This window comes from Poecilia reticulata, chromosome 15, assembly GCF_904066995.2.
Source record: "Poecilia reticulata chromosome 15, P_reticulata-male-v2, whole genome shotgun sequence".
NCBI classification, from domain to species: domain Eukaryota; kingdom Metazoa; phylum Chordata; class Actinopteri; order Cyprinodontiformes; family Poeciliidae; genus Poecilia; species Poecilia reticulata.
The window spans coordinates 6,020,599-6,046,790 of NC_088844.1; the positions used below are offsets into that span (position 1 = coordinate 6,020,599).

At 38.2% G+C, this 26,192-nt stretch overlaps 1 protein-coding gene across 1 annotated transcript; it reads right to left on the minus strand.

The window, feature by feature from the left end:
- Window positions 1-1,568: 1,568 nt before the first annotated feature.
- slc18a2 (solute carrier family 18 member 2) lies at window positions 1,569-25,670 on the minus strand. Its single transcript, XM_008428976.3, has 16 exons — window positions 25,326-25,670; window positions 25,031-25,207; window positions 22,944-23,280; window positions 16,894-16,952; window positions 16,707-16,790; window positions 14,805-14,897; window positions 13,235-13,324; window positions 13,066-13,109; window positions 12,305-12,365; window positions 10,997-11,092; window positions 9,835-9,913; window positions 7,729-7,780; window positions 7,163-7,226; window positions 6,961-7,080; window positions 4,989-5,122; window positions 1,569-2,699 (listed from the first exon to the last, which is right to left on the minus strand). Exons 2-16 carry the CDS (start codon window positions 25,161-25,163, stop codon window positions 2,592-2,594), a joined length of 1,554 nt encoding a protein of 517 aa, XP_008427198.1. The 5' UTR covers window positions 25,164-25,207; window positions 25,326-25,670; the 3' UTR covers window positions 1,569-2,591.
- Between the last annotated feature and the right edge of the window lie 522 nt (window positions 25,671-26,192).

Genomic DNA, 26,192 nt, shown 5'->3' on the forward strand with positions numbered 1-26,192 from the left:
AACCCAGGCAACAGCTCTACCAACTGTTCCACTGTGCAGCCCTATTTGGAAGTCCCAAGTTCAGTATCTATAACCAGGGTTTCCCCCAGAAAACTTGCTAGTGCTCGGGGCATTAGGGAGGCCTTCCATCCAGTCGCCATGTTTTTGATTTAAAAAATGTAGATTCAAAGTTCCCAAGAAATTTGAAAATTTCACTTGATAGTTATGCATTTTTGGAAGACTGGAAGATTAATACCTAGACACCAACTATAAAGTATTTTAAAAAAGGCAAACATTAAAAAAACACTAAGATAAATTAACAATGCTAATCCTGGTGGGAGCACAAATAAAGCCTGGTGGCCCACCAGTCTTGTAATACACTGAGGGGAAACCCTCTTAACAATATGTATCAGAAAATTAAAGACCTATTTCTCCATTTATGCAACTGTTATGCTGAGACTAATAATCTGTAGTGAGACAGTTTTTACTGCCTGTAAGGGAAGGCATATCATATCGTATTCTAGTTTAGGATGGGTTCCTTTGAGGATCTCGGAATATTTTAATGTTACTGCTGCACCTTTTTGCAAAACATATATATATATATATATATATATATATATAAATATATTTTTTCCCTTTAATATTGTTATTCAAGAAGACAAATGTTCCGGTTTTTGTTGATAAGGAAACAGAGGTATTGTGCGAGCATCTGCAAAGTAATTGAAGCCCAGTTTTAAGATGGACAGACTGATTACAGTGTACTGTCTCCCACATCTCCCTGTCATGGCAACTCATTGTGCTGTCTTCCAGCACGCGCTTCAGACAATCAACACGAGTATTTCCTGGAGCATGCTGAAAAAGCTCGCATGTTGCTTGACTCATTCTGAGCTCCCATGGGTGGAATGTGAAATCACATGTAAAGCAAGACGGCCATTAGTAAAATACTCAAAGCATTTAAAGGCGAGAGAAGCTAATGGTGCTGAAAATCCAAACTGTCGCTGGATTTGATTTCAGTGTCATCGTTTCCATGGAGAGAGAGAAAGAGAGAAAAAAAAAAAAAGAAACAAACCAATCCCAGTCCATGACACGTGAAGCCACATAAAGATTTTACAAACGGTATGTTTCTGGGTAAAGAACATTTAAAATGAAATCCTTCTCTGATTTTCCTCCTGCTGGTTGGCTACCGAAACCTCTGAAACATCTGAATAATCTGTGCAGCAGCAGCCAAAGGAGCATCAAGTTTTCTTGCTTCCTGTAGTACATGTTCAGTGTGGTGCACCACGTCACCAAACAGCACACTGACAACTGGTCACCCTTTAAATAGGCCAATTGACTGGTTACCAGCTTAAAGACAGCCGTTATGCTAATTAGAGGACATAGCTCAGCTCTACATGTCCCTATGGTCAAATGATTTTACATTTTTTCTAGAGGTACCACCACCACCATCATCATCATCATGAGATATAAGTTTAATTGGTTCATTTTCAGAAACTTTCAGTAATTGTCACTGAAGTTATTTCACACTTTTGTGGACTTTGCGTTTGTTAACAGAGGACTGGTCAAGACTGTATCGCATTACTCTACAATAATTGTGAGTTGAATTTGTAAAATCTTTATTTGTGAAAACAAAACAAAACAAAACAAAAAACATGGGCTTAATAGTTTCCCCAAAAATATCGTTAAAATCTTTTCTCCTTGTCCTAACCCAGTACAGTGTACAGTCTCACAAGCTGGATATATTTTTATACTCCTATTTGATATGTTTCTTTAAAAAAAAAAAAAAAAACAGGACAGCAACTACTTTTGTTAACTGTTAACGTGTCTTGCCAAAATTCAACATACAAAAGCAGAAACAAAAACAAAAGGAACCCTACTTTAGAACCATATAGATCCTGGACTGAAAATGTTACAGATTTTTCATTACGTTTTTATGTTTGCACTTGCTGCTTTTTTTTTCAAATTCATTTAGTATCTTTCTTTTTTTTCATGGGTTAGTCAAATTCTGTGGAATTAAAGCTGAACACATATCGCCAAACAAAAACCAATATTCTTGGTTTAAATAATGAATTACTTTTGGCACTACTGTTGTCCCCTTGCAGTTCATCCATAACAGTTATTTGCATCAATCTGAAACAAATGTAACAAATTTCTCTTACTTTTGTTGACATATCACACACTTAGCAGTTATCACAACCCGGACATCAAGTTCCGCTAATATTTTCTAGACAGTAATGTTGACACACATGAACTCAAAGGGCAAAAAACATTAAATATGAACATGTTCTGAATTCGAAATAAACCATCAGAGAGACTGTCCTCGCTGCCCTTCCTATCTGCAAAGTGCTTTTTGACACATCTTCTCACTGAATAAGGCTGTCGGCTAAAACCACTTGTCACAAAATGCACATATTAAGAACAACTTTGGCTTCCTCCGATACGACTGTGAAGAGAACACTGAACAGTGACGACCAAATGCAGGAACATTGACATGGAATTATCTTGGCTGTGATTCTTCATTTTATTCCCCGGGTTTCTTTTCTTTTCTTTTTTTAAATTTTTTGTACAACAAAATATAGAATCTGAGGGGGTTCAGCTGCTTGGCTGTCGTCTTGTTAATCATAATCGTCATATTCTGGGTCCATGTCGTCGCCCTGGTAGTACGTCCCCTGCGTGGTGTAGGACCTTGTCTTCATTGAACAATTTGTGTCCATCAAGATCGCCTGCAAAGACAGAAAAAATTGGTTTTCTTATTAAAATAATGATAATAATTTTCCCAACAACCTTACCTGAATGCATGAAAATTATTCAATGCATTCCCAGGGTGAGTTCTCACACAGACTGACTGTTATTAAAAGTCAAGGGTTATAAGCGTTGGTCGATCTGCCAACAACGCTTTCCTCCTAACAAAGGAGTGCAGCCGCCATTCTGGGGAAACTGCTGAGAAGATTGCAGCTAAAAAGAAAAGATTTCTGGAACAATCCAAAAACTCCAAGTGAGAAGATTTAGCTGCAGAGAAGAAGTTTCAGCCTGTTGAGACAGTTGGAGCAAGCTCAAGGCTGTGCCGCAAAACTTTATTGCTAGCATTACAGATCTTGCTCTGATTTAACCAGAGGTGATCATTGTCCAAAGCTTAGACGTTTGGACAATGAGCCTTTTGCCTGAAAAAAAAAAAAAAAAATCCTGTCCGAACCCTTAAACGTATCAGAAGACTCAGAAAAGATTTAAAAATCCCGAAGATAGGGAATAGCAGAGGTGATCAAAAGATGGATGTAAGATAAACAACAGTGGAATTAGTGAGCCAATGAATGCTGAGTGGAATAAAACAAATGAGCATCGTGCCACAGAGTGCTTGTGATGACGGCTGCTCTACCAGGAATCGCACACAGGTGGTTAAGGCACTCAGGCAGGTGGATGGATTAGATCAACAAAACACTGCTGGACTGTATCAGGCCAGCTCACAAAGATTAGCTCATGTTGGTGGGATCAAAGTTAGACACAATCAAATGGATGGATGGATGGATGGATGGATGGATGGATGGATGGATGGATGGATGGATGGATGGATGGTTGGATGGATGGATGGATGGATGGATGGATGGATGGATGGATGGATGGATGGATGGATGGATGGATGGATGGATGGATGGATGGATGGATGGATGGATGGATGGATGGATGGATGGATGGATGTGTTCCTGTAGACGCTTGAATTAAATGGCTGACCTTACTGGCCTCAGCTGACCTTCACTCCAGCTCTGCCAAGTTTTCTCAATGTTTCATCACAACCAGAAGGTCTTATGATCTGACTGACTGTAATTCTCCAGATAATGTCCAAAACATGCATTTTAAATGAATCAGATGTGCGTCTGGTTGTTTGTCTCAGAGCTGCTCTGTGATGAATCAGAAAACCTCTTATGCTTTTGTACGCACTAAAAATTTCTTAAACTGTGAGTCAAATAAAATACATAATAATTCAAATGAGCTAAGGCGTCTGGAGGACAAACTGACTATTTTTTTGTACTACTCTCCAATTTGTTTTCGTTTTTGCTTCGTTCTACAGAAGCTCCGTCTGGCCTCTAGAAGTAGCTTCTGTTGTGTTTAGCTGTGATGCCTTTGTAGGGGGACATCGTCTGAGATAACGCAACAGCAACTAAACGTTTTCCATCTCCTGCTATTGACTTTTTACTTTATATTAACATGGAAAGAATTACTACATCAGTTCTTCTGTTTCTTTTTTTCACTCTGTCTCCTAAGCCCCTCCAGTCGGCCAGCAAAGCTCAAAATCATCACAAGCAAAACATGCAGATAAAAAAAAAAAGCCATTGTGAAATTCAAGGAGTCTTTACAAACCCACACAGAATAAAATCCAGCCTAATTCTGTTGGTCCAGATAAAAACCACACAGTCTGATGTGGCTGTTTTTACCGGCTCAGTGCTGCAGTCTGCTCTCCAGGCAGGCCGAGATGTTCTTTACATCATGTTTTTGTTTCAGACTCGGTTTTCTTCAATAGAGCTCAGATCAGTTTAATACCAATATGTTTCTACAGCGTAATAAACACAACACATTGCTTCACTTTTTTATTTTGATCCTGCATCCAGGTGGCGAGGTAACCTTTTAACAACCTGGAAACATTTACTTCTCGACAGATTCCCTAAAATCCAATTGACGTGGAACACAGTGGCGCTGTGCTGTGTTTCGCTTGGGGCTGAGCTAAAGAGGTGATTGTTTTTTTGTTTTTTTATTTTTCTCTTGAGCCTTGCTTATTTGTTTTTTTGTTACCTGTTCAACAAGCCAAATTGTATTGTCAGGCCAAAAGTGCGCAATGCATTAAACCGAGGTGAACAGTAGAGAAATAAATGAATCTTTTTTTTTTTTTTTTTTGCTTCGGCTGCTTTCATTTTCACTTAAATTTCTGTCCAGGGTGCACCATCCTGGAGTTTTATTTTGGGTAACATCTCATTGATGGACTTGTTCCTATAGGCAACGTTGAATTTAGGGTCAAAACTTACAATTTTCTCTTCTTGTCCAGGTGGATTCTTAAGGAAGATACAGAGAGGAGCGAAGAAAATGTCCACTACTCCGATGATGGTCATCAGCCAAGGAAAGCCGATGCTCTCAGCTATGGATCCTCCAATGGATGGACCTGCAACAAGGAAACACTGCACAGATTTGTTTGCTTGACTTTTTTTAGTGCTGAGATGAATAAATCTGAGCTGTAGATTAATAGTAGACAGTCAGAGGACACTGAAGTCGAGTTCTGGAGTTTTGATTGTCATATCTTGAATAGAGAGGCTGTTTATGAAGGAAAGTAGATCTGGGCCAAAGGCTGGCGAACAGTTGGTGTTGGAAAATAATGAAGCGTTTTAACACAAGCATTTTGTTCATTCTTGAACAAGAGAACATATAAGATCAGATCAAGTTGGATGAAAGCTTTAGTTTGTTTCTCACAAGAAGATGTTGAACTTTTTAGTTGATTAGTAAGTCATTTGGGTGTAATTCATTTGCTCAGTCAAGAGAACCAACTTCTGTTCTCATCTCTGTGTTGCTGTTGTTTAGACGATCTTTGAGTTCACCTCACAGTGAACTCAATTTTTTTGCAGTTTTCCGGAGGTTTGTTCCAGATTTATGGTGCATAGAAGCTGAATGCTGCTTCTCCATATAGTAACAATAATAATAATAATAATAATAATAATAATAATAATAATAATAATAATAATAATAATAATAATAATAATAATAATAATAATAATAATAATCATAAAGCCCTTTAAATCTCCAATCAAAATCTCAAAGGTCTCATTCACATAATAGATTCTAACATATGTTACACTCTGGTTGTGGAACACATTGCAGTCAGATGGTAATTAGGGTTCCAAGCCCGCGGAGGGAAGCAAAGACCATTAAAGGCCTGACCGTTCTCCTGATCCTGTCGAACAGGGAACCCTCTTGGAACTGTGGAGATTCTTCATTATGTTTCCTGACCTGTGCTATGGTCATTGGTCCTGTTAACATCTAATGCCTTTATCATTTTTTTTATATTGGGGTATGCATTGCAAGTTACAGATTGAAATGGCAGATTACTATGGTTCATTAAAAAGTCATTAAGTCTGGGGACATGGATATATGTTTATATTACTCCAGATTTAGAACCAGTCATCAGAAAACATGTTGGGATTTTTATGATAAACTATTTTTATATTATTATTTTTTTTTAACTCCAGATCAGATTTTTTTTATTATTTAATTACATTTCCTTTGACCCAGGGCCTTTTCAGTGGCTGTTGTGTGGTCCAGATGCAAACAGAGTCGTCTTACAGTATTTATGATTACACAGCACACATTTTTAAAATGTGTTACACATTTACCCATAGGCTGAATGCATTGTAATTGCAAAACCTTGAAGAATTAACCACTGTCCTCCAAATTCACAATTCTTGGCTGACCTGCAGTGACACCTGCAGAGACCAAGCTGATAGGAAACGTGGAGGAGAGCTTTGCATGGTGCCTGCACCTTTAAGGAGTCAAGACCAGACAACACTGGGCTGACAGGATGAGGAGAGGATACCTCAGGATCAGAATGCCCTCATCCTCACAGTATCCTGAGGATACTTGCTGCCCCTGGGGTATTGCCAGGGGCTCAGTCAAGCTTGGAACCTGTAGATAACTGCTGGTAGTTCTAGTTTAAAATTTCCGTAGATAAATTTGTGTCTGAACCTCACTATATTATATGCAAATGGCATTGAATTGAATTGCAATTAGATCAAATTAATGTAAATGAATTGCATTTGGCCAGTTTACCTAATGGCTCTTTAATGAACTGATGCGGATAAACAAACTCAGTTATAAAAGACAAAGTCAGTACATTTTTTACACTCAACAGACATAAAAAAAAAAAACGTAAGTATTCTGACATAGCGTTAGCTATTATTTAGCTAAATAATTTGTATCGTTCAAAGCTTTTATTTTTGGTTTCTTACTTACCCAAAGCAAATCCCATGCAGAAAGCTACATCAGCAATGGCATACACACTTCCATACACGGACACATGCCTCAGGTCCACCAAGTAACCCATTATAGGCATCATGGAGGAATCCACCATGCCTGTGAGACACATTTAGAAATCATGTGTAACTATCACTTCAGACTACACGTAGCAACAAAGCAAGTAGACGTGAGAACTCACCAATGGCAAAACCAACACCAAAGTTTGGAAGAATAAGACCGTAGATGTCTCTGGCAAAAGGAACCTAAAGCAGACAAATTAGTTATTAACCACAGTGTCTCTATAATTTATCACAAATTCATCCATTCAGTTAATTATGTTTCTCTTTTAAGAATTGTGGGATGTGGGGGGGCTGGTGTCTATTTTAAGTGGTCATTGGGCGAAAAGGTGGAAAACACTCTGGACAGGCCACCTGTTCTCCAGACACACAGCCAGGAAAACACACAACCAGGAAAACACTAACATCTACAGGGCAACTTAGAATGTCCAACCAACAAACATGCACACTGAGCTGTGGAGGAAACTGGCTTACAATCCTGGCATGATCAAGGAAAACAGAAACATACAAACTGTAGCAACAAGGGGCCAAACCCAGTTGGCCACTCTGCTGAATCCCAATAAAAAGTTCAGCTTCGGTTCATGTTTTACATCCATTTTAAATTGATACTTTAACCAAGTACTGCTGATAAAATTTACTTTAAGGTGTGCGTTTACTCTGTTTCCTCAAACGTCTCTCATATACTCACGCAAATAACACTGAAGCCGACCACCACCATTCCAATGAGAGCGCAGAGCCACCTGGAAAACAAACAGGTGTTGTCACAGCTGACTCATTTTCAATGTAAGGGAAAATGGATGAATGTAAGGTCGGCACAGCATCAAATACATCAGCACATTTTCTACAGTTCATAGGTTTGTGTACTTCATATGTCAGCTTAAAAGGAATAATTTAAAGCGTTGTTATACCATTTTGCAGTTGTTGGGTGAATCACAACAAAAGGCAGATCTGCATAACATGATTATTGATCCACATTTAAGACATGGCAGTTTCTAACATTCCGGGAAAAGCAGACTTTTGTACAAATAAAGTTTTTTTCATTAACTAAGGAAGTTAAGATAAAAAGAAAAAAATCAAGTCATCTCTTATTTCCACGAGCATGTGAAGTAGTCAGGATACAGTCCGTCACTAATCTAATTGTTCCGAGCCAATAGTCCTCTGAGTAATGACAGCTGAGATATTTACTAGTGTTTGGAACAAAAGTGGCTGTTAGTACACGTGAAGTTGAATGCTGCGGAAACAATGAATCGAGAGGAGGAAACGTGCTGGTCCAAAAGTCGTGCATAAGGGGTTAGGAGTTCAGTTTCCTGTAAAAATCGCTGTGTGTTGGCAGCTAATGTAAAGCTACCCGTTTGTGTGCTGAAACAAACAATCTGACTAAACTGGCTCTGCTAAGGCATTCTGCCCAGCGTGGCTGCATCACTCAGGGGCTTTTTCAATGTACTTTTCACAAATTAGCAAAAATGAACAAATTAGTCGTTTTGTCCACAGTGTTTGAAAGTCACACAATCTTCTATGGACAAACACCTGATGGAACAATTTGTGTAATCTGTCACACTGGTTGGCACCACAAAATCAACACAATTGCAGTGAATCAGCAAATACTGCAGGTTAAGCTGTCTCCCAATTTTAGTACTTGGTTAAAGGGGATGAGCAGAGGTTGGATCCATGACTGGATCTTTCAGATCAACCAGAAGTGGATAAGGCACCTGGTAGATAGTACATGGCTAGCTCTAGGGCTGCCGATCCCCAGAGCCATTCATGAACATCTTTTGGAACAAAGGAAGGACACATGAGAAAAGTCAGGGAGTCAAGTGGCGTTAAGATAAATATGCATCACTACAGCATGGACCAGGGCAGCAAACTGATGGAAGCGATTGCTGCAAAGTCAACGACACAACACAGCAACTCTCCACTGTTCTCAGTGAGTGAATGACTCAAGGCTGAGTTTTCTAAGATGGAAAACCTTTTAGCCAGTTTTCAGTTTGAATGTTTATGGCTGATATGGAATTTATCTGTATAATTGGATTAAAAAGAAAACATTTTTTCTTTTTCTCTAAAGTATCTTGAGACAACTTATGGTGTGAATTGCTACTAAATAGTATTAGCAGTTGTCACTGATTCAGGTTTGGTGTCATGTTGAATCACCCACCTCATGTCACTTGTCCCTTTCCTTGCTGTCTTTGTGGGTTGACTGTACTGAATGTGCTCTGATATTGATTTGGGATTGAATACTAATGAAACTAACAGATGAAGAGCTTAAAGTTTGTTCTAACATTGCTGAAGAAATGCACATATCCATCTGACATTTTCTCCTCTTGTAATTCATTTGTTTAAAAGCTCCAGATAAAAATTTCCTGTTAAAAATCTTGTTTGAATGACGTTTTTGTTTGTTTGTTTGTTGTTGTTTTTTCTCTTTGCAACTTATAAATTGATATTGTAAATTGATGAATCATATAATGGGCAGGGCTCATGAAGAAATAAAGGCAGGATAAAAATAAACAAAACAAAAAAAACGGTATATAAAATGTCCAGCACTCTCATACTTCTCAAGAAATTTGTTACTGTAACACTGACCAGTAACCATTGCTTGCCAAACGACAAAATCATTTTTAAAGAAAAGTCTACATTTTTATAACGGAATTACCGAATGCCTTTTTCTGTCAAGGCTTCAATAACGGCGCAATCACGCAAACATTAAAACCCCTGAAACTCATTTATAGGAGCGGAAACAGATACCACATCCACAGAGGCAGAGTGGAGGAAAGTAGATAAGGACAATTTCCCTCCCTACCTTCCCATCTTGTGTGCCAACGAGCCAAAGATGTTGGTTCCAATAAGGTAGGAGATGGAGGCTGGTAAGAAAGCGATGCCTGGGCCACAGACAGAGACACAAAGGGAACAGAGGTGTGGGCAGAAAGGCAAAGATAAGGAGATGTTTATCAGTGTTGCACACAGAGCTGCTGTACATCTCGCATTGTGTGTAATGAAGTCTCCTTTCCACCTGCCAGCATGTGACATCCTAATATCCTGTTCCCCTTTCATCCTCTTTATCTGACCTAGACTTCATATACAAGCGAGCAGGAAAAAAAATATAATAGAAAAGTCTGTGGCAAGGCAATGTCAACAACATCTGCTAACTGACAATTTAAACAGAGCTTTATACGCACGCACACACACACACACACACATACACACACAGCTCATAGTTGAAAGTATACCTTCTAAATACACTTGTCTACATTTGATCACTTTAAAACATCAATCGTCAGTTCCTTGATGATAGACCAATGCAAAGTAGCTTCTAATGATGAAGTTAAAAATGTTACTTTGACAAACCTCAAATAAAATCCAGAGCACCTGATTCCCTTTCAGAACAAACCCATTAGTATGTATTTTCATTTCCCCAACAAAGCTGTTTTGCCTTAGCAAGGACTTATCCTTAGAGGTTTGGTGTTGGAGGACAAGCAGCATCGTGAAGACCAGGAAACCCAGCAGACACGGAGGAAGTTTGTAGAGACGCTTAAACAATAACCAAAACTGTGAACTTTTCTCCCAGAATTCCTCATCTGGAAAGGGGAAAGAGTAGTGCACAACCACAAACCTCAGCTATATACCTCAACCAAACAGCTTGACAAGGACAGCACCATTCAGAGAAGCAGCTACCTGACCAAGGTAACCGTGGGGAAGCAGCAAAGAGTCCCACCTGGGGTGGGAAAATCTAACAATAGAATAGATGACAATGTAAAATTATAGACTTTTTAAAAGTTAGATTCTTCTAAATTTTCTTCTGAACAACAATGTTCATAGAAAGGAGTCTCACTTACAGTTCAACACAGTAAACCTGAACCAGCAGATGTTCTGGTTATATGCTGTGTTTTTTTTTTTTTACATTTGTGTGCTTCTGTGGCGGTGTAGGTTGCGGTGTGAGTTTTGTGCATTTTCTGCTTAAATACCTAGTTGCCACTTCCTGGTACACATGGTCTCCATCATCCAGATCGGCAGAGTTGGTTCCATCATGGCAATTGCCATGTTTCCAAAACAAATGGCACCTGGAGATGAAGATTAAAGATAACTACATACAGTCTCAATTATGGTTTATTTTTGTTCTTTGGTTCTAATGTGTTTTTCCTCCAACAAACAATCATCTGGAACAAGATACATAAACAGCTCCAGCCAGCTGCCTCTGTTACCTGTTTGATCCCATTATGGCAGATGTTTTATAACACTGGAGCTGAAGAATTTGGTTAGAATCACGAACAGCTATGCTAACATAAATGCTACTCTTCCTTTCAAAGTCATACTTTTATGAGGAAAAAGGAAACATAAAACATCAACAAAATTTTCCATTGAAATAATTTATCAAGGCAATAGCAGGTTAATTTAGTGTTTTTGTTATTATATTACATATTTCTCCAGTCTACAAATAAACATCATTTCACTTTGGACTAATTTTCACTTTATTTTTTTATTTCAGAGAATTTAGTATACATACGATCCATCCTATCAGATATGGAACAGAATTGTCAACCAAACTAAACCGAACCAGCATTTTCTGTTAAATGTATGTCTTTTAGTTCAGTCCATTTACCATTTTTTTATTTTAGTTCATAACTCTGACTAAAACGTAACCACTGAAATGATGCTAACAAAAAATAATAAATCCCAAAACAAGTTATTTTTGTCAATTTAAAGGCAGTAGGGAGGAAGTATACAAAAATTCAACAACTAGTTTGCATCACAAAGTCTCGATCATTACAATAATTGTCAACACCCTCTGTAAATATTACCCTTTCTGCAAATATTTAGTTAAATATAAAGGTAGTCTTGACCATGATGTTCTTTCTGGAATACTGAGGCGGTGTCCATAATGCAAACAGCCTCTAAATAGCTACATAATGAAAGAAAAAAAGGGGAATAAAATGTGTGCAGTACTGGGTCCAGACAGTGGGGTGTGGAACTCTCTGTAAGGTCAGATGAAGGAGCGTTTCCCTTTAGCCCACCCAGATTCGGCCCAGAGCTGTTCCAGGTTTGCCCACATGTTGTGAAAATAGTCAGAGTGACATAAAATTTGCTTCCTCGGTTTTTCAGACTGTTTAGCAAGCAGCACTAGAAGTCGTGATTTGAACCAAGCAGAGCTTTGGTTCTGTTAGCTTGGCCACATGACCTGAAACAGCATCTGAGTCCATCAGTCTTCCTGCTCTTTCTTCAACGCCATTAAACAAACTTCCCTCAAACCTGCAGTGCTGCTACTGCTTCCTTACCAGCAGCGATCAGGATGTACGGATCCTTCATCAGCGTGAACAGTGGCGTTCCCTTCTGACTCTGTGTGAACGAAGAAAAACATGTAGATTATAACGTACAGCGTTGCATGTCGATACCTCTGAGCAAAGCAACTTTTAGAAGCATTGCACTGCAATATGTTTCTTATTTATAACCGACACTGACAATAACAACTATTTACAAACTGCATGTTTCTTCTGTTTTCTGTAAAGCGCTTTACAAAATTTGAGTCTTTAAGAACAGAAGTGCTAATAATGAAGAGTCAAATAGATCATTTCTGATATGAACTGAGAATATGACTGCGGTGACTGACAACTCCCAAACAGTGGAATATTAAATGTATCAATCAACAGATGTGACTGATACATTGGTTATATATAACATGCAAGAAAGGAGGTAGAAAAAAAAAAAGTAAATAAAGAAAAAAATATTTATGGAAAATTGTAGTCTCACAAAATTGATTATTTATCTCTCAGTTTCAACTCAATAAGGGTAAATTCTCTCTGTCAGGGAGCCATTTGATTGAATAAAGGCATGAGACTTAATTAAATATGCATTCAGAGCTTAATGTAAGTGCCAAAGCCTCACATCACCATGTGAGGCTTTGACAATTTCTAACTTGGCATCTTATAAAATATGTAGAAAACATTGCCGGACAGATAACCGACACAGTACGACTTATTAACAGTTGTAGGGCAGCTGGGTTGCATATTCAAGCTGAATGGATGAGAAACACACTGACCTCAGGTTCTACCTTGGTAGGCTGAAGAACAAAGAGCTGCAGAGCTGAAAAAATATATTAAATATTAAAATAAAAAGATACTGGAATCCAGTTGATTAGAGATGATTCAAAGTGGTAAAGTAACCCTGAGCAATATTTAGGAGTCTGCCTGTTCTCCATCGGCGCTTACCCCCATCAAAGAGCGCCAGGAATGCCAGAACAAGGAAAGGAGCCGTTTTCCCAACAAAGTCATACATCACACTGCCGAACGGGGGCCCGACTGTAGGAGACAACAATGACTGAGAATCACTGCAGTTAGCACGTCCGATCCGTCAATGAATGTATGGATGCTAAGAAAGGGCAACCCTATGTTTTCTTGTTGTAAATGACAGTCCGGGTACAGAGTTTTATAAAATTACATGTTCTTTTCTATTTGGCCTTTGTCCTTAAATGATGGGCTCTATGTGTGGTCAATAGTGATATCTACTGCTAAACAAGATCAAGGACTGGCGTCTTTGATCCATGAATTGCATTCAGTGACTGAACCTGCTTTTCCAAAGGCAGCAACATGCTCACCCGTTACAGTTTTCCTCAGTCGCTTTGGTGCATTTCTCAAATCATTTCTGACATCTGCAGAACAGCACGTGCTTTTCTCAAAGCAGCTGTTCCAAACAACAAAGCACCATGGATTAAATGCAAAAGAAAGTTTCTTTCTCAAAAACCCTTAGTTTGTCTCTCAAAATTAAATATGTGTGCCAGTGAACATGCCAGTACTTCAGAATGACAAGTCTTTGTTTTCACTGTATATGTTACATTTGGTCAATGTAACAGAGGACTCTGATGTAAACTATGGATAAGGTTTTAAAGACAAATAATATAAAATGTAAAAATGGGACATCTGTTAATGGGACATCAGTTAAAAACATTTACGCTTTTACTGTAATTTGTTGAAATGAAAGATTGTATCATTATGATAACAGAACGCAGAACACAAAGAAAACATCAATCTCCTAGAGGAAAACTGTACGTGCAGTGCTGTAGGAATTAAACCTGGAGGCTTCCTATGCTTTTTCTCAAAAATGTCCCAATGTGATTGAGGCGACGTTCAGGTCGGATGAATGCGACCTGGACATTAGGTCACATTTGAATCGGATACGTGTCGGATATCCGGGTCGCATTTGAAAAAGAACAAAACCTGTGCTGTTCCGGCTGCCATGAAAAGATCAGATACAGGTCGCATTACGTCAAAAAAAATAAATAAAAAATCGGAATTGGGTCACTTCAGGCTGCAGTGTGAGTGCAGCTTTCTATTTGATTCTGACCAAGAAACACACACATCAGCTCATAATGCTTCCAGTCCCAGTACTGTTGGTGGAGCAACAACACTCGGACTGGAAGCATAAACTGCTTAGTGCTGAAGTGCCCTTGAACAACACAACAGAACCCTTGTTCTATTCTTAGATGCATTTTCAGTGCTCTTCCTTTGCACTACAGCAACATATTATATATACTGCTGAGAAATTAATGAACATAATCATATAAACTAACGAAAACAATCTAAAATAAAGATATCAATACATACAAGACATGCTTTATATATTTAAAAATAATAGTAATAACAATATATCTTTCCTTTAGATATGGGTGAAGGAAGGACTCAACAGGAAAATGCTGAAGGTGTTTGCAGGTCGTGCGGTACACATGGCTCCTACTATGCAGCCGAAGTATGTGAAGCCAGGCTGCAGTGAGTGTGTGCATACCTAACACTCCCAGAGCCAGACCTCCCAAGGCGATCCCGATGGCGTGACCTCTCTCCTCGTCGTCTGTGTACACACTGGCCAGCATCCCCATACCTAGAAACACGCAGCAACACACCGCAGCCTCAGCTCAAGCCTTGGATTAAAAACGTCTTTCCAAACACGCACAACCGAGTCACAATGAGATTGAGACGACAAAGTAATGACATGTTGAGATGAAAAATATTTTTAAAAAAATAATAAAATGTGAAAGATATAACTGTAACAAAGTGGAAGTGGCTGGATGAGATGTTTCCCTGCTAACGCTTACACAAAATGTATGGGTATGAACAGCATGTGTTAAAAATAATATCAGTCTCATTAAATACTAAAAAAAAAAAAAAATAAATATTCTATGAGTCTCAATTTATTAGACTTTTTTTTGTGTTATCTAACGCCTGTTTGTCTGACGGGTGAATTGCTTGTCAGGGAGCCAAACCTGCATGAAACAATTGAGAGCAAATAATTCTAAAAAATGTATTTATTCACAGGATCCCAATATTAACACTTCAGTTGTAAATGAAAGGATTTTACTGCTTCTAGCCACAATAAACTGTCATGTGCCAGACATGACAGTATGGTTTGTGTTTGTCCTGCTGCTCAGTTCAGAGAAGAGAAGAAAAGAAAAGAAAAGAAAAGAAAAGAAAAGAAAAGAAAAGAAAGAGAAGAGAAGAGAAGATGAGAAGAGAAGAGAAGAGAAGAGAAGAGAAGAGAAGAGAAGAGAAGAGAAGAGAAGAGAAGAGAAGAGAAGAGAAGAGAAGAGAAGAGAAGAGAAGAGAAGAGAAGAGAAGAGAAGAGAAGAGAAGAGAAGAGAAGAGAAGAGAAGAGAACCTCTGCACAACATTTCTACCCAGCATCAACCTTGTCTGTCCAGGGACCCACAGCTTGTTTTCATCCTGTATTTGTAATTTTCACATTAAATTTTTTTTTGGTCATAACTTAATTTTTACATTTTGAACAGTGTTAAATGTGGATGATATCAGAAGTAATCTGTACAATTTAAAGATGTCACCTGTCATCTGTGCATGAATGAGTATGTTTGAGGTCGGGTTCTAATTCATCCCTTGATGCTACATTATGTCTCACCTCCTTCCCCTGCTTCCCCCTCCCCCCCAGCCTCCTAGCATGTTTCTACAAGCTACGAGGCTGGGGGTTGTTTAAGCCATTTATACACTGTCAGTTCCTGACCTGATCCAGAATAGCAACTGACTTGGACCAAGGAAAAAAAAAGGTCAATGACATTACATTAAAATTGCATAATACTTTCCCAAAACATTTTCTCAAAAAGATCACGATGAAATGGGTTGGGGGGGTTAAAGTAAACTTGTACTTCATATACAAAGACTATCCAGTTTTATCTGGATAAACACAGGGCAGGTCATCGTGACGTGGACCAAGACAAAAGAGGTCACTGGTTTTTACTCAAGGGTGATTTCTCCATTGGCCATACACACCACTGATGTGTTGAAACACCGAGAATCAGAGAAGTGGGGCACACATTTTATGCGTCCTGCTCTACGTCACACCAGGCCAACTTGGTTCCATGTTTGGTTCCATTATCCCAAACTGATTCCTGAAAGTGTGAGAACGACGTGTTCCTGCATGGATTGGTGAGTTATGACCAAATGACCAAAACGGGCCCATCAAAATGTTTAATGAAAGAGACTAAAGTCAAAGCCATGATACCTACATTTAACTCCAGATGTTCTTAAACCCAGAGCTTAAGAACGTAGCATGATTCAATAAAAGTTGGGGAAAACCTTAGCATAGAAGGCATTTGTTCCAATATTAGAACCTCATCAACTTTCAAATAGACAAACAGACCGGCAGGTTGTCTTCAGTTTGTAAAATTAAAAGGTTATTTACCAGCCACTGATGAACAGGAGGAGCCAACACCTTGAAGCGATCTGGCCAGAAACAGCAAAGTGTAACTGGATGAAAAGGCGAACACTTCACAGCAGGAAAAAACAGCAGAATTACAAAGAATGAACCATCCGACACAGAGCAGGCAGGGCGACTTATTGATCATCAGCACTGATTTGATTGAACTTACTGATGGTAGACAGAAACATGATACAGAAGCCAGCAAATATAGGAAGTTGGTATCCAATTCTAAAGGGACACAGAAGGTAAAAGCCGTGTTATTTATCTGCAATAGCAATATATACATCATGTTTTGGGTTGTAGAAATACTTAAGCATTTTTATGGAGAATTGAGTAGAAGCTGAGGAGGTAAAAAAAAAAAAAAATCACGTTTAAACAAAAAAATCTATTTCATCTGAAAATGTGAGGATGAAGCAACGACTGAGAAAACTGTTATCAATCTGAAAACAAGGCAGGAACAGAAACCCTTTGAAAACAAACCCATAACTCACAAGAGACATTTGTAAACAAGGTAAACTGTTTTTTTTTATTTTATTTGATAATAACCTGTTGTCTTTTCATTTTGCTTACCTCTTACAAATAAGAAACCTTAATTTCCACAATCTGTCCTCCTACTGTGTCCTTATGTCTTCATGTCTGTTCATCACAACCTGTGTTAGTGAGGACTGAAAGGGTAAACCAGCCGTGTTAATCCGAGCTTGGTTTTCGTCAGATCAGAGTTGCAATGTTTTCGCAGTAAACATCAGGCACACTTGAATTGTCTCGATTTGTCCTCTGTGAGGAGTGAAAGGCACAGTCAAGCTGCAATGCCTCAATTACTGCATATGAAGTGTCCTTCTGAAAAACTAAATATTGCTTTTGGGATAAATTTTGGAGATATCAGGCAGTCAGCCCTTTGTTTTCCCTCTAAAAACGCGTCTCGTTATCAGGGACGGGGCGGCTATGTTAAAGCTGCAGACCTGCTTGAGAATCATTTATTAATGTCAATTTATTGAGAGCACGTACTTGCAATTTTGCTAATAAATAAATAAATAACACAATATCTGATCTAGCAGAGTTTTTCTTCGCTTCTGGAACTGTGAAAATATTTGCTCCCTTTCGCAGTTCTTCAGTTTTTCCTTTTTTGTCACGCTTAAAAATGTTTTTGGGGTTCCAAGGCTGTGGAGTTGGCAGAACAGGCGATATAAGCGGCCGACCTCTAGAACAGCTGAATATTGCAGTATAACTACAAGTTTGTCTGTATTAAGGGTTGTTTTTTTGTTTTTTTTGTCCTCTTTACATCATAAGCTTAGTGGTTAAATCAAATACTAATGGGTCAAGCTGGGTCTGAAACAATGAATGTGCGCTGTGGGTTATGGTCACAGTTCCTTTGTAAACCAGAAACATAATTCAGATACAAACTACTGTTAAATGTTCACCCGCTTTCTGGACATACACATAAGAAAGACAGCAAAAATGGCTGATCAAATAATTGGAAGATTAAATAGTAATAATAATGAAATACATGAAGAATATCCTCCAGCGATGCCAATCTTGAGCAGCCAGACAACCTAATCATTTCAGCACATCATTACATCTAAGGCACAGCACCGTTATGTCTGGATGCTCTGGGTCTAAAGCCAACAAAAATCCAAATGATTTTATTTGCCGCATTGAGAAAAACGAATCTGTGGTGAAGTAAATTTAATGTGACCGAATCAGTGAAACCAGCATTAAAAACTCAAGTTAGTATCTTTACACAAATATATGTCTATCAGTTTGCTGCCCTGGACCATGCTGTAGTAAATATGCTCAGATGTCTTTGCTATTTAGTTCATGTACAGCTAAACAAAATTCATCAAGTTATTTTAGGTTTACAATACTTAAATCACACCACATAATAGTTTCTTTTGCGTTTATATGTTGCAATATAATTTTTTTTTTTAGGACATTGGTTTATATGTGGCAGTCAGGATTAGCTAGCAAGCTATCCCACAATGCATTGTGCCACCACCAGCAGCAACTAATTAAACCACTTTTGTATTGATCACAAAAATTAGTTTTAAGATGTTGAAGGCAAAACAAAGACTCCAAAGTTTTATCTATGCAGTCAGTTCATCTAGAATGAGGATACTACCAGTTTACGGCGCTCTGCTGCCATAAATAAGCAGCAGAGCGCTTATTTATGGCATTTATATTTGCATATTTGAAACTGCACCATGGGTGAGATGTCTGCGCCGCTCCCACTCTGCTTATGATTATCAATTTTATTACAATAAGTCATCAGACTATCACTGCTTTCCAGTGACAGTTAATGCAAGGTGGACACCAAAAGTTGTTTATCTTAATTGAACTTAAAATGATCAAGTTAGTTAGTAATGCCTTAAAGTTGTATGTTTTGTATAAACTTAAGATGTACAACTTGCTAACATTTTAAAGACTTCAATCTTGATTGTTTTGAGGCAATGAGTTTGCACCATGTTTTCAACTCTGGTGAACTGATTAGATTTTCCAGTGCACTTACTAATTTCCTTTACTACATTTAGTTTTGCTTAATCTTCTTGACAAAAATGTATTTAACTTTACTTGAATTTTACTTTTCATGTAAAGAAATAAGTAACTTTTAACATAAAATGAATAAATTATGCAAATAGTTGCAATAATCTTTTTCAGTAGATAGAGCAGAACAGTTTTATCACTGCATTTGCACCTCCTATTTTAATTTAAAATATATGCAAATATATGATTTATTGACCACAAAAGGAAATTAAGTATTAATTAACAACCAAAGATGAGAAACATGTGACAAACTACCCAGAGAAACTGATTTAAGAACTTTAGAAATGAAAGTGATCAATGAAGACCACGGAATGTATCTTTAGTTTACTTAATTTACATTTGCACTCGTTCAGTTTATGTCATGAAGCCATTCCAATAAACTGAGGTTTAAAGTGATCAGTGATGCCATGACAGGCCTTTGAGAACACTGACAAATGATGACTGATGCCTCATGTTGGGACAATTTGAGAGCATTACTTTTGCACTGAATGATCCCATTGGCTGCATATTTTGCCCTGCGATCTGGTAAACCTTGATAGGAACAACAACTGAGTGAAGTGCTTCATGTTAGAGCGACAAAACCGATATTTTAAACCCAAACCAAAAACACAGACACAATCTGTTCCTGTCAGAAAGCAGCACATCTTAAACCTGTGGTCTACCCTCTGCTTAGGCTACAGCAGTAATTATTATTGCACATTTTATTGCAACTATCGCAACAGTGGGATAGCAGCAACCAGCTTGTTTAGTTGAGTGCATGTTTTGGTCAAAAATCAATTTCAGCCAAGCAGCTCGGATCCATCGCTGTATCTATCTAGATCGTACATCTAAAGATGAAAAGATTTTTGTTCAGTTTCGTGTTAAACGTTTGCAGCTGCCGATGAAACGCTGGCTTTAATCTCAAAACTGTTTAGCTATAGTACAGAACTAAATCCATAAAAACCAACCAAATGCTTCTTGTCTTTGTGTCAGTGGCTGCTCCAGCTATCAGGTTTGACAAGCTGATCCTGACGTTTGCTTCTTCTTCTTCTTTTTCAATCTGTCACGCTCCTGTTGGTTTGAAATCTGAGCATCTCTCACACTGCAGTCATCTGGGCAAAAGCAGGCAAATGTAAACATGCACACACATCCAAACCTCTGTAATCAGGAATTCTGCTCTGTTTGATCCAGTGGTTTTAGATATGTCGTTATGAATCTTTATCCACAAAAAAAATTCCCCATCAAACTGTCATTTGCCATTTCATCAAAACCCCCTAAACGGAGTCTGTTTTTTTTTTTTTGTTAGATATTGGCATAGATAAGACCATACATGCAATTATGCTTTCCGTTTTAAAAACACAACGGGAAATTTAATTCACAATTTCAGCCGTTTCTGACAGGAAGCCTGTGATGTGTAAGAAGTGTGTGTCTCAGTGCTGCAGCTCCATCCAGTCTGGTTCATGTCAGATATTTTTCTCTTCCAGTTTTTCTTCTGTAGAGTTTATTGCAAAATCCCATTAGGTTCCCGTAACATCTGAAGAAAGTTCTGACTAAACAAATCAAGTTGAGGAGGTTTTAAACCAAACAGGCCAAGTAAGTTTATCCATCTGTGCATAGATTTTCAATATGTTTTTTTTTTTTAACTCTGTATCTAAATTAATAGCTAAGAATTTTACATCCAAATTCCTATTACTATTAAACTTATTCTTATTGAGTCAGCTTGCTCACATGCTCATTTGATACTTGACACTTTATTGTCATTCAAAAAATTGACAGCATGTGAACGAAATGCTGCAAACGATTCAGACATCTGCACTTCAAAAACACAAACTTTAGAATTAAAAATGATTAAAACCATACAGTGAAATGAGGAAAAAAACACATAGGATTGATCAAAAATATATAAAACTAAACATTGAGCAGAAAACCAAAAAGTAATAGTGTACGTACTGTAAGATTACAGCAAAATGCAACTAGATTGTTGGATTAAATATTATGCAGAAATGATTACTCTTATTTCCACTGGGTTTTTATCACCCTGAAAACAAAACTAAAAACTTTTTAGTAAATAAACTTTATGACTTGAGATACAAAGCAGTTGTATTTAAATCATTTATTTCAGTAGTTTTGGGATGAGCTTTCTCCATAACTACTAAATAAAACAAACAAAACAATGACCAGTCTAAGATTTTACTACAAATCTATAAAAAGTGAATTTAATATATGTTAATGATATTCTAGTAAAGTGCGCACATTTAAACAAAAACTCTCACAAGTTGATATTTAGATGATATGCTACTCATTACTTAATTTCAGAGGTTCTTTTTGTTTGTTTTTTTAGAGCAGCCTGCAGAATAACCTTGATTATTGATCAAATTAGTTCTTACTTTACCACTTATTATATTTTTCTAACTGCATTGGAAATGGGACCTCCTCCGTACTCAGTATTAATAATTTAAATAAATGATTAGATAATAAGTACCTGACAGGTAATAAATAAATGATTAGAACTAAATACACATAAAGACCAATATCTGCATTAAAAATGTGAACGTTTCTGAGGCAGCATCTTTCTGCTGCACATTAGGAACAACTACAGCCTCTGATGGAAACTCATATTCTTACTGTTTCCATGGACATGGCCATGTTTATTACTGCACCTACTCATATTGCTTCCAAAACGTTAAGAGGAAAACCTCCATCAGTTTGATCAGTATGTGCTCTAGATGTTCTGACCAGAAAACTGAAACACTGGTGAGGCCAACATCGTTACGCCTCCTGACATTTGATGGCCAATCGGGTGGCCTCTCTGTCGTACATCTGACAGCAGCCTCGCTGACGCACGTCTCTTCATACTCCATGACAAATCATCGCAGCTCATCTAGATTGCACGGCCTATTGGAAGCACCCACCACCGATTCCCAATGGGACTGAGATCTGGGCCACTCTAGGATTTTTATGTCGCAGCAGATTTCTTTAACTTATCCTTCCAAATACCAACATTATGTTCTAGTTTCATGATCCAGCAACGAGTTTCCAAGTGCCTGAAGCAGAAAAAGCAGCCCTCAGCCATCATGATGCTTCCACCACCGTTAACATTGTGAACTATGTTGTTAAGTTTGAAGACTTCTCTCTTCCTTCTCCGAACAAAAGTATCGCTGTTTGTGCCCAAAGAGCTCAGGTTTGGTCTCTTCGGACCAAAGAACAGACTTCCAAATCACATCGCCACGTTTCAAACTTTCATGGGAAAACCTTTAGTCTGGAACTGAATTATTGAGAGTGTTTTGTAATTTCATCAGCGGGGATAATAATTCTGATCTTAACCGTGAATGAAAACAGTTTGGGAAGACCGTCAGTCTTCATTTTGTGAAACAAAAATAGTTTTTTAGATGAAAACTGTTTTGAAGTTTCAAAATTGGTAGAAGGTTGCAGATTCTAGATTTGACCCAATTTGGAATCCAACAAAACGGGTCAAATTTGAATCATTGTTATCAATATTAGTCAGTGATTGTTTCATTATTAAATTGGCTAAAGAAGACAACTTTCTTTCTTTGAGGTCTTAAAACATGAAGGCAAAGTATATAAAAGTGGTATGAAGCATAATCCCTAAGAAGCTGTTCACTCAGGCGCATGTCGACATTTAGCTCAACGTAGGAACGGCTCGGTCTGTAACTGACAGAGCGAAGCAGAGCAGAGCCGTACCTGTTGGTCAGCGGCCCTATGAAGGGGTTGGTGAGCAGCTGCACAGTGGCCTTGGAAGCAAACAACATCCCAACTTTGACATTTTCGTTGAGCAGCCTGCTGGTGGACTGAGGGCAGTCGGAGGAGTTGCGTGGAAGCGGTGCGTGGGCCGGGGTGGGGCGGGCCGGGTCACCCGCGCTGACGGTGGAGTTGGAGCCTGATAACCTGACGCTGTTGTCGTACAAAGACACAATAGCCTGGAAAGAGCCGGAGGGAGCCTGTGGCGACAGGCTGCCGTTCATTATCTCCACATCCGCAGACTCATCCAGGTTGTACAGGTAGCTGGGAATGATGGGAACTACAGGGACAGAGAGGCAAACGCATCAGCAACACAGGGAAACAGGACTAATGGACATCAGTATCCAAATAAAGCTGTCAAAGTTTTATTCTAACGCATCACAAAACATTTCTCTTTAAGTAATAATAATAGGCTGCTGCCTTTTATGTATGTATGTCTTTATGATTTTATGTTTGCATCTTTGTAAAGCCTATCTCCCTGATAGGTGCTATATAAATACATTTTACTCACTAATATGTCTACGTAATGATCATGACTAGTAACGTCTCTCTTTATCTTTAGTTTACTTTTCAACACTTTCAAACAGCTGCTGAATACAAAGCTTTCGAAAGACCAGGCGATATTTTAGCATCAACGATCCCAGGTGGACATCCAGGCTGACTGGCATCGCACTGATGGAAGGAGTGGAGAAATATTTTACACAAGATCAGAACATCTTTGCTTAGACATGGGGCATTTGGCATTTTAGTTTTGGAATTCTAAGATGGCGGAAGATTTCAAGACAAATATTACTTATCAGATTGAGGATCAAAGAGCCAAACAGCCTGAAGCCTAAAGGACAAAAGGAATGTCATTTGGAGGGAAACGTTGTTGGTACCGGAACCGAGTAGCCGCAACCACGTTAGCAGAACAAAAGCCTGACATGTATACAACACGTATTTATGAACAATTTTAAGAGTCTAAGCTTTAAAATTGCGACTCAATTGAATGATTAACAATAAACTTACAAAAAATAACAAAAAAGCAAGAATAAATGTATTTTTAAACATATATTTTAGGTTTTATATTTAAGACATTAACATTTAAATGATTTCCTTCCATAGTAAATCCCCGTTTAATGCGTTTTTTTTCCTCCCTCAGAAGCTATTCAGAAATTGCATTACCTTCACTACAAGGTATGGCTCAAAGCAATGGCTGCAGTAGGACTGGGTTACAGAGATGTGCCTGGTGGATTTTTTCAAAAGGCAACTGTGCGGCACAAAATAAATAATAATTTTTTTTTTTCAAATGTGCAGAACATATTCTGTGGAGTTGAAATTTGACATGGTGCATTAAGGCAAAAATGACATCAATAAAAAAAAATGCCTGGAGAAACAGTCTGAATTGTGTTAGTTTGCTGTGTTTTTGCCAGATTATGGTCGCTTTTCTTAAGTTTTCTTTCCAGAAGCAAACTTCTCCTGTAAAGAATCAGATAGTCTTGGTAAAAAAAATAAAAAATAAAAAAATAAAAAGGAAGGAAGGAAGGAAGGAAGGAAGAAGAAGTGAGAAGATGCAGTTGTGGTTTTAATGTAAATGATCAGGCCTGTTCCAGGTCCTACAATGATTTCGGACCTGTCTGTGTTGAACAGAGATGAAGTCAAAATGGATCCCGGTAGCCCGAAACACAAACACAAACAACAACAACAAAAATAAATAAAAAACACAACTAAACCATTAAAAATCTCAAAAATTGCTTAACGTAATTTTTTTTGCCATCGTAACTTATTATTTTAATAATAATAATAATAATAATAATAATAATAATAATAATAATAATAATAATAATATATTGAAATACAACACGGCGGTGATAAGTGGCCGCAGAAGAGCTTATAGTTTCATCACCTGTGTTCAAGGACTGAAATACGGTCACGTAGAAAAGAAGATCAGAGATGATTATTAGGGAGGAGGAGGGGGACAAAACAAAACATGAGTTAGAAAAGAGAGAAAAGTGCAAAAGTTTCATGCAGGGACGCCGGGTTGCACCTACCGACCACCGTCAGCAACATGTTGTCCAGGAGCAAAGCGACGAAAACAATGAAGAGAATCAGTTTCCTGGACTGTCGCTCCTCTCTCAGCCATTTGATCAACGTGAACTGACGGAGCGCATCTAGTCCCCCCATGGTGTTTTAGTCCCAGCGGAGCGGCGGCAGGACTTTAACTCTGCCTGAATAAATGACGGAAAAAGTAAAAAAAAAAAAAAGAAGAAGAAGAAGAAAGAAAAAGAAATAAATAGTGTTGGGTTAGAATGAAACTGTGAGCCTTCAGAGGAACTCCTGTCCTACCTCAGGGGAGCAGGCAGCAGCGCAGATGGAGGAGGAGGTGGATGAGGTGAAGTCTTTTTACTGACTGGAGCTGCTGCTGCTGCTGACGTCACCCTCCTCTTAATGTTTACGTCCCCGTCAGACCTGTCTTCACGCGATCAGGGCAGAGATGCTGCAGCACCACCAAGAACAACACAAAGCCAGAGTTTGAACAGCAGCGCTGCCCGGAATAACACAGACAAACATGAGAGCAGTCCGTCCCTCAGCGTCCCTGCGGCGCGGCGCTGAAACGCCTCCAGGGCCGTAAGAGAGCTGCTGTTTCCACACCCATCTTCAGATCAAATGCCCTGGAACAGACATTTCCCTCCCGTGGAATTTTTTTTTTTTTTACATAAACAAAATAAAATTTCAAATTTTAGCTGAAGAAAAGGGAACCAGAATGCAGCTGCTTCTTGGAGAATATTCACATTTAATGTCTTAGATTTTATAAACAACATTTTCTGGACACAGAAGTAGCAGAGATGCTAAATGGGAATTTTTTTTTTTGTCTGTCTGTCTTTTTGAACATGGTTTACACTAAAAGTAGATGTGACGTAGCAGACACAGGTGTATCTGGAACTCTTTTATAACAAACCAATTCTGATAATATATTTTTATTCTTCTACTGTCATTGTCATTGAATATTTTGGTGGTTTGAGTTCAGTCAGAAGCTAATAATTTTGATAAAATACAGGACAATTTAGGGCTAATGAAAGTTATTTTTATTAACTGACTACAATATAACAAAATATAGAAAAAAATCAAATAATTTACTGCACATTCATATTCATATTGTATTCACATTCACATTCATTTACTGCACAAACTTGTTTATCACCTGTCACTGTA

Bases quoted from the DNA above. Each gene is read 5' to 3' on its own strand.
- slc18a2 (XM_008428976.3), bottom strand. From the start codon at position 25,163: ATGGGGGGACTAGATGCGCTCCGTCAGTTCACGTTGATCAAATGGCTG. The intron at 12,366-13,065 runs GTCAGTGTGTTT...TCGTTCACACAG, and splicing joins CTACCAAGGTAGAACCTGAG to AGTCAGAAGGGAACGCCACT. The intron at 7,081-7,162 runs GTGAGTTCTCAC...TGTGTCTCACAG, and splicing joins TGGTGTTGGTTTTGCCATTG to GCATGGTGGATTCCTCCATG.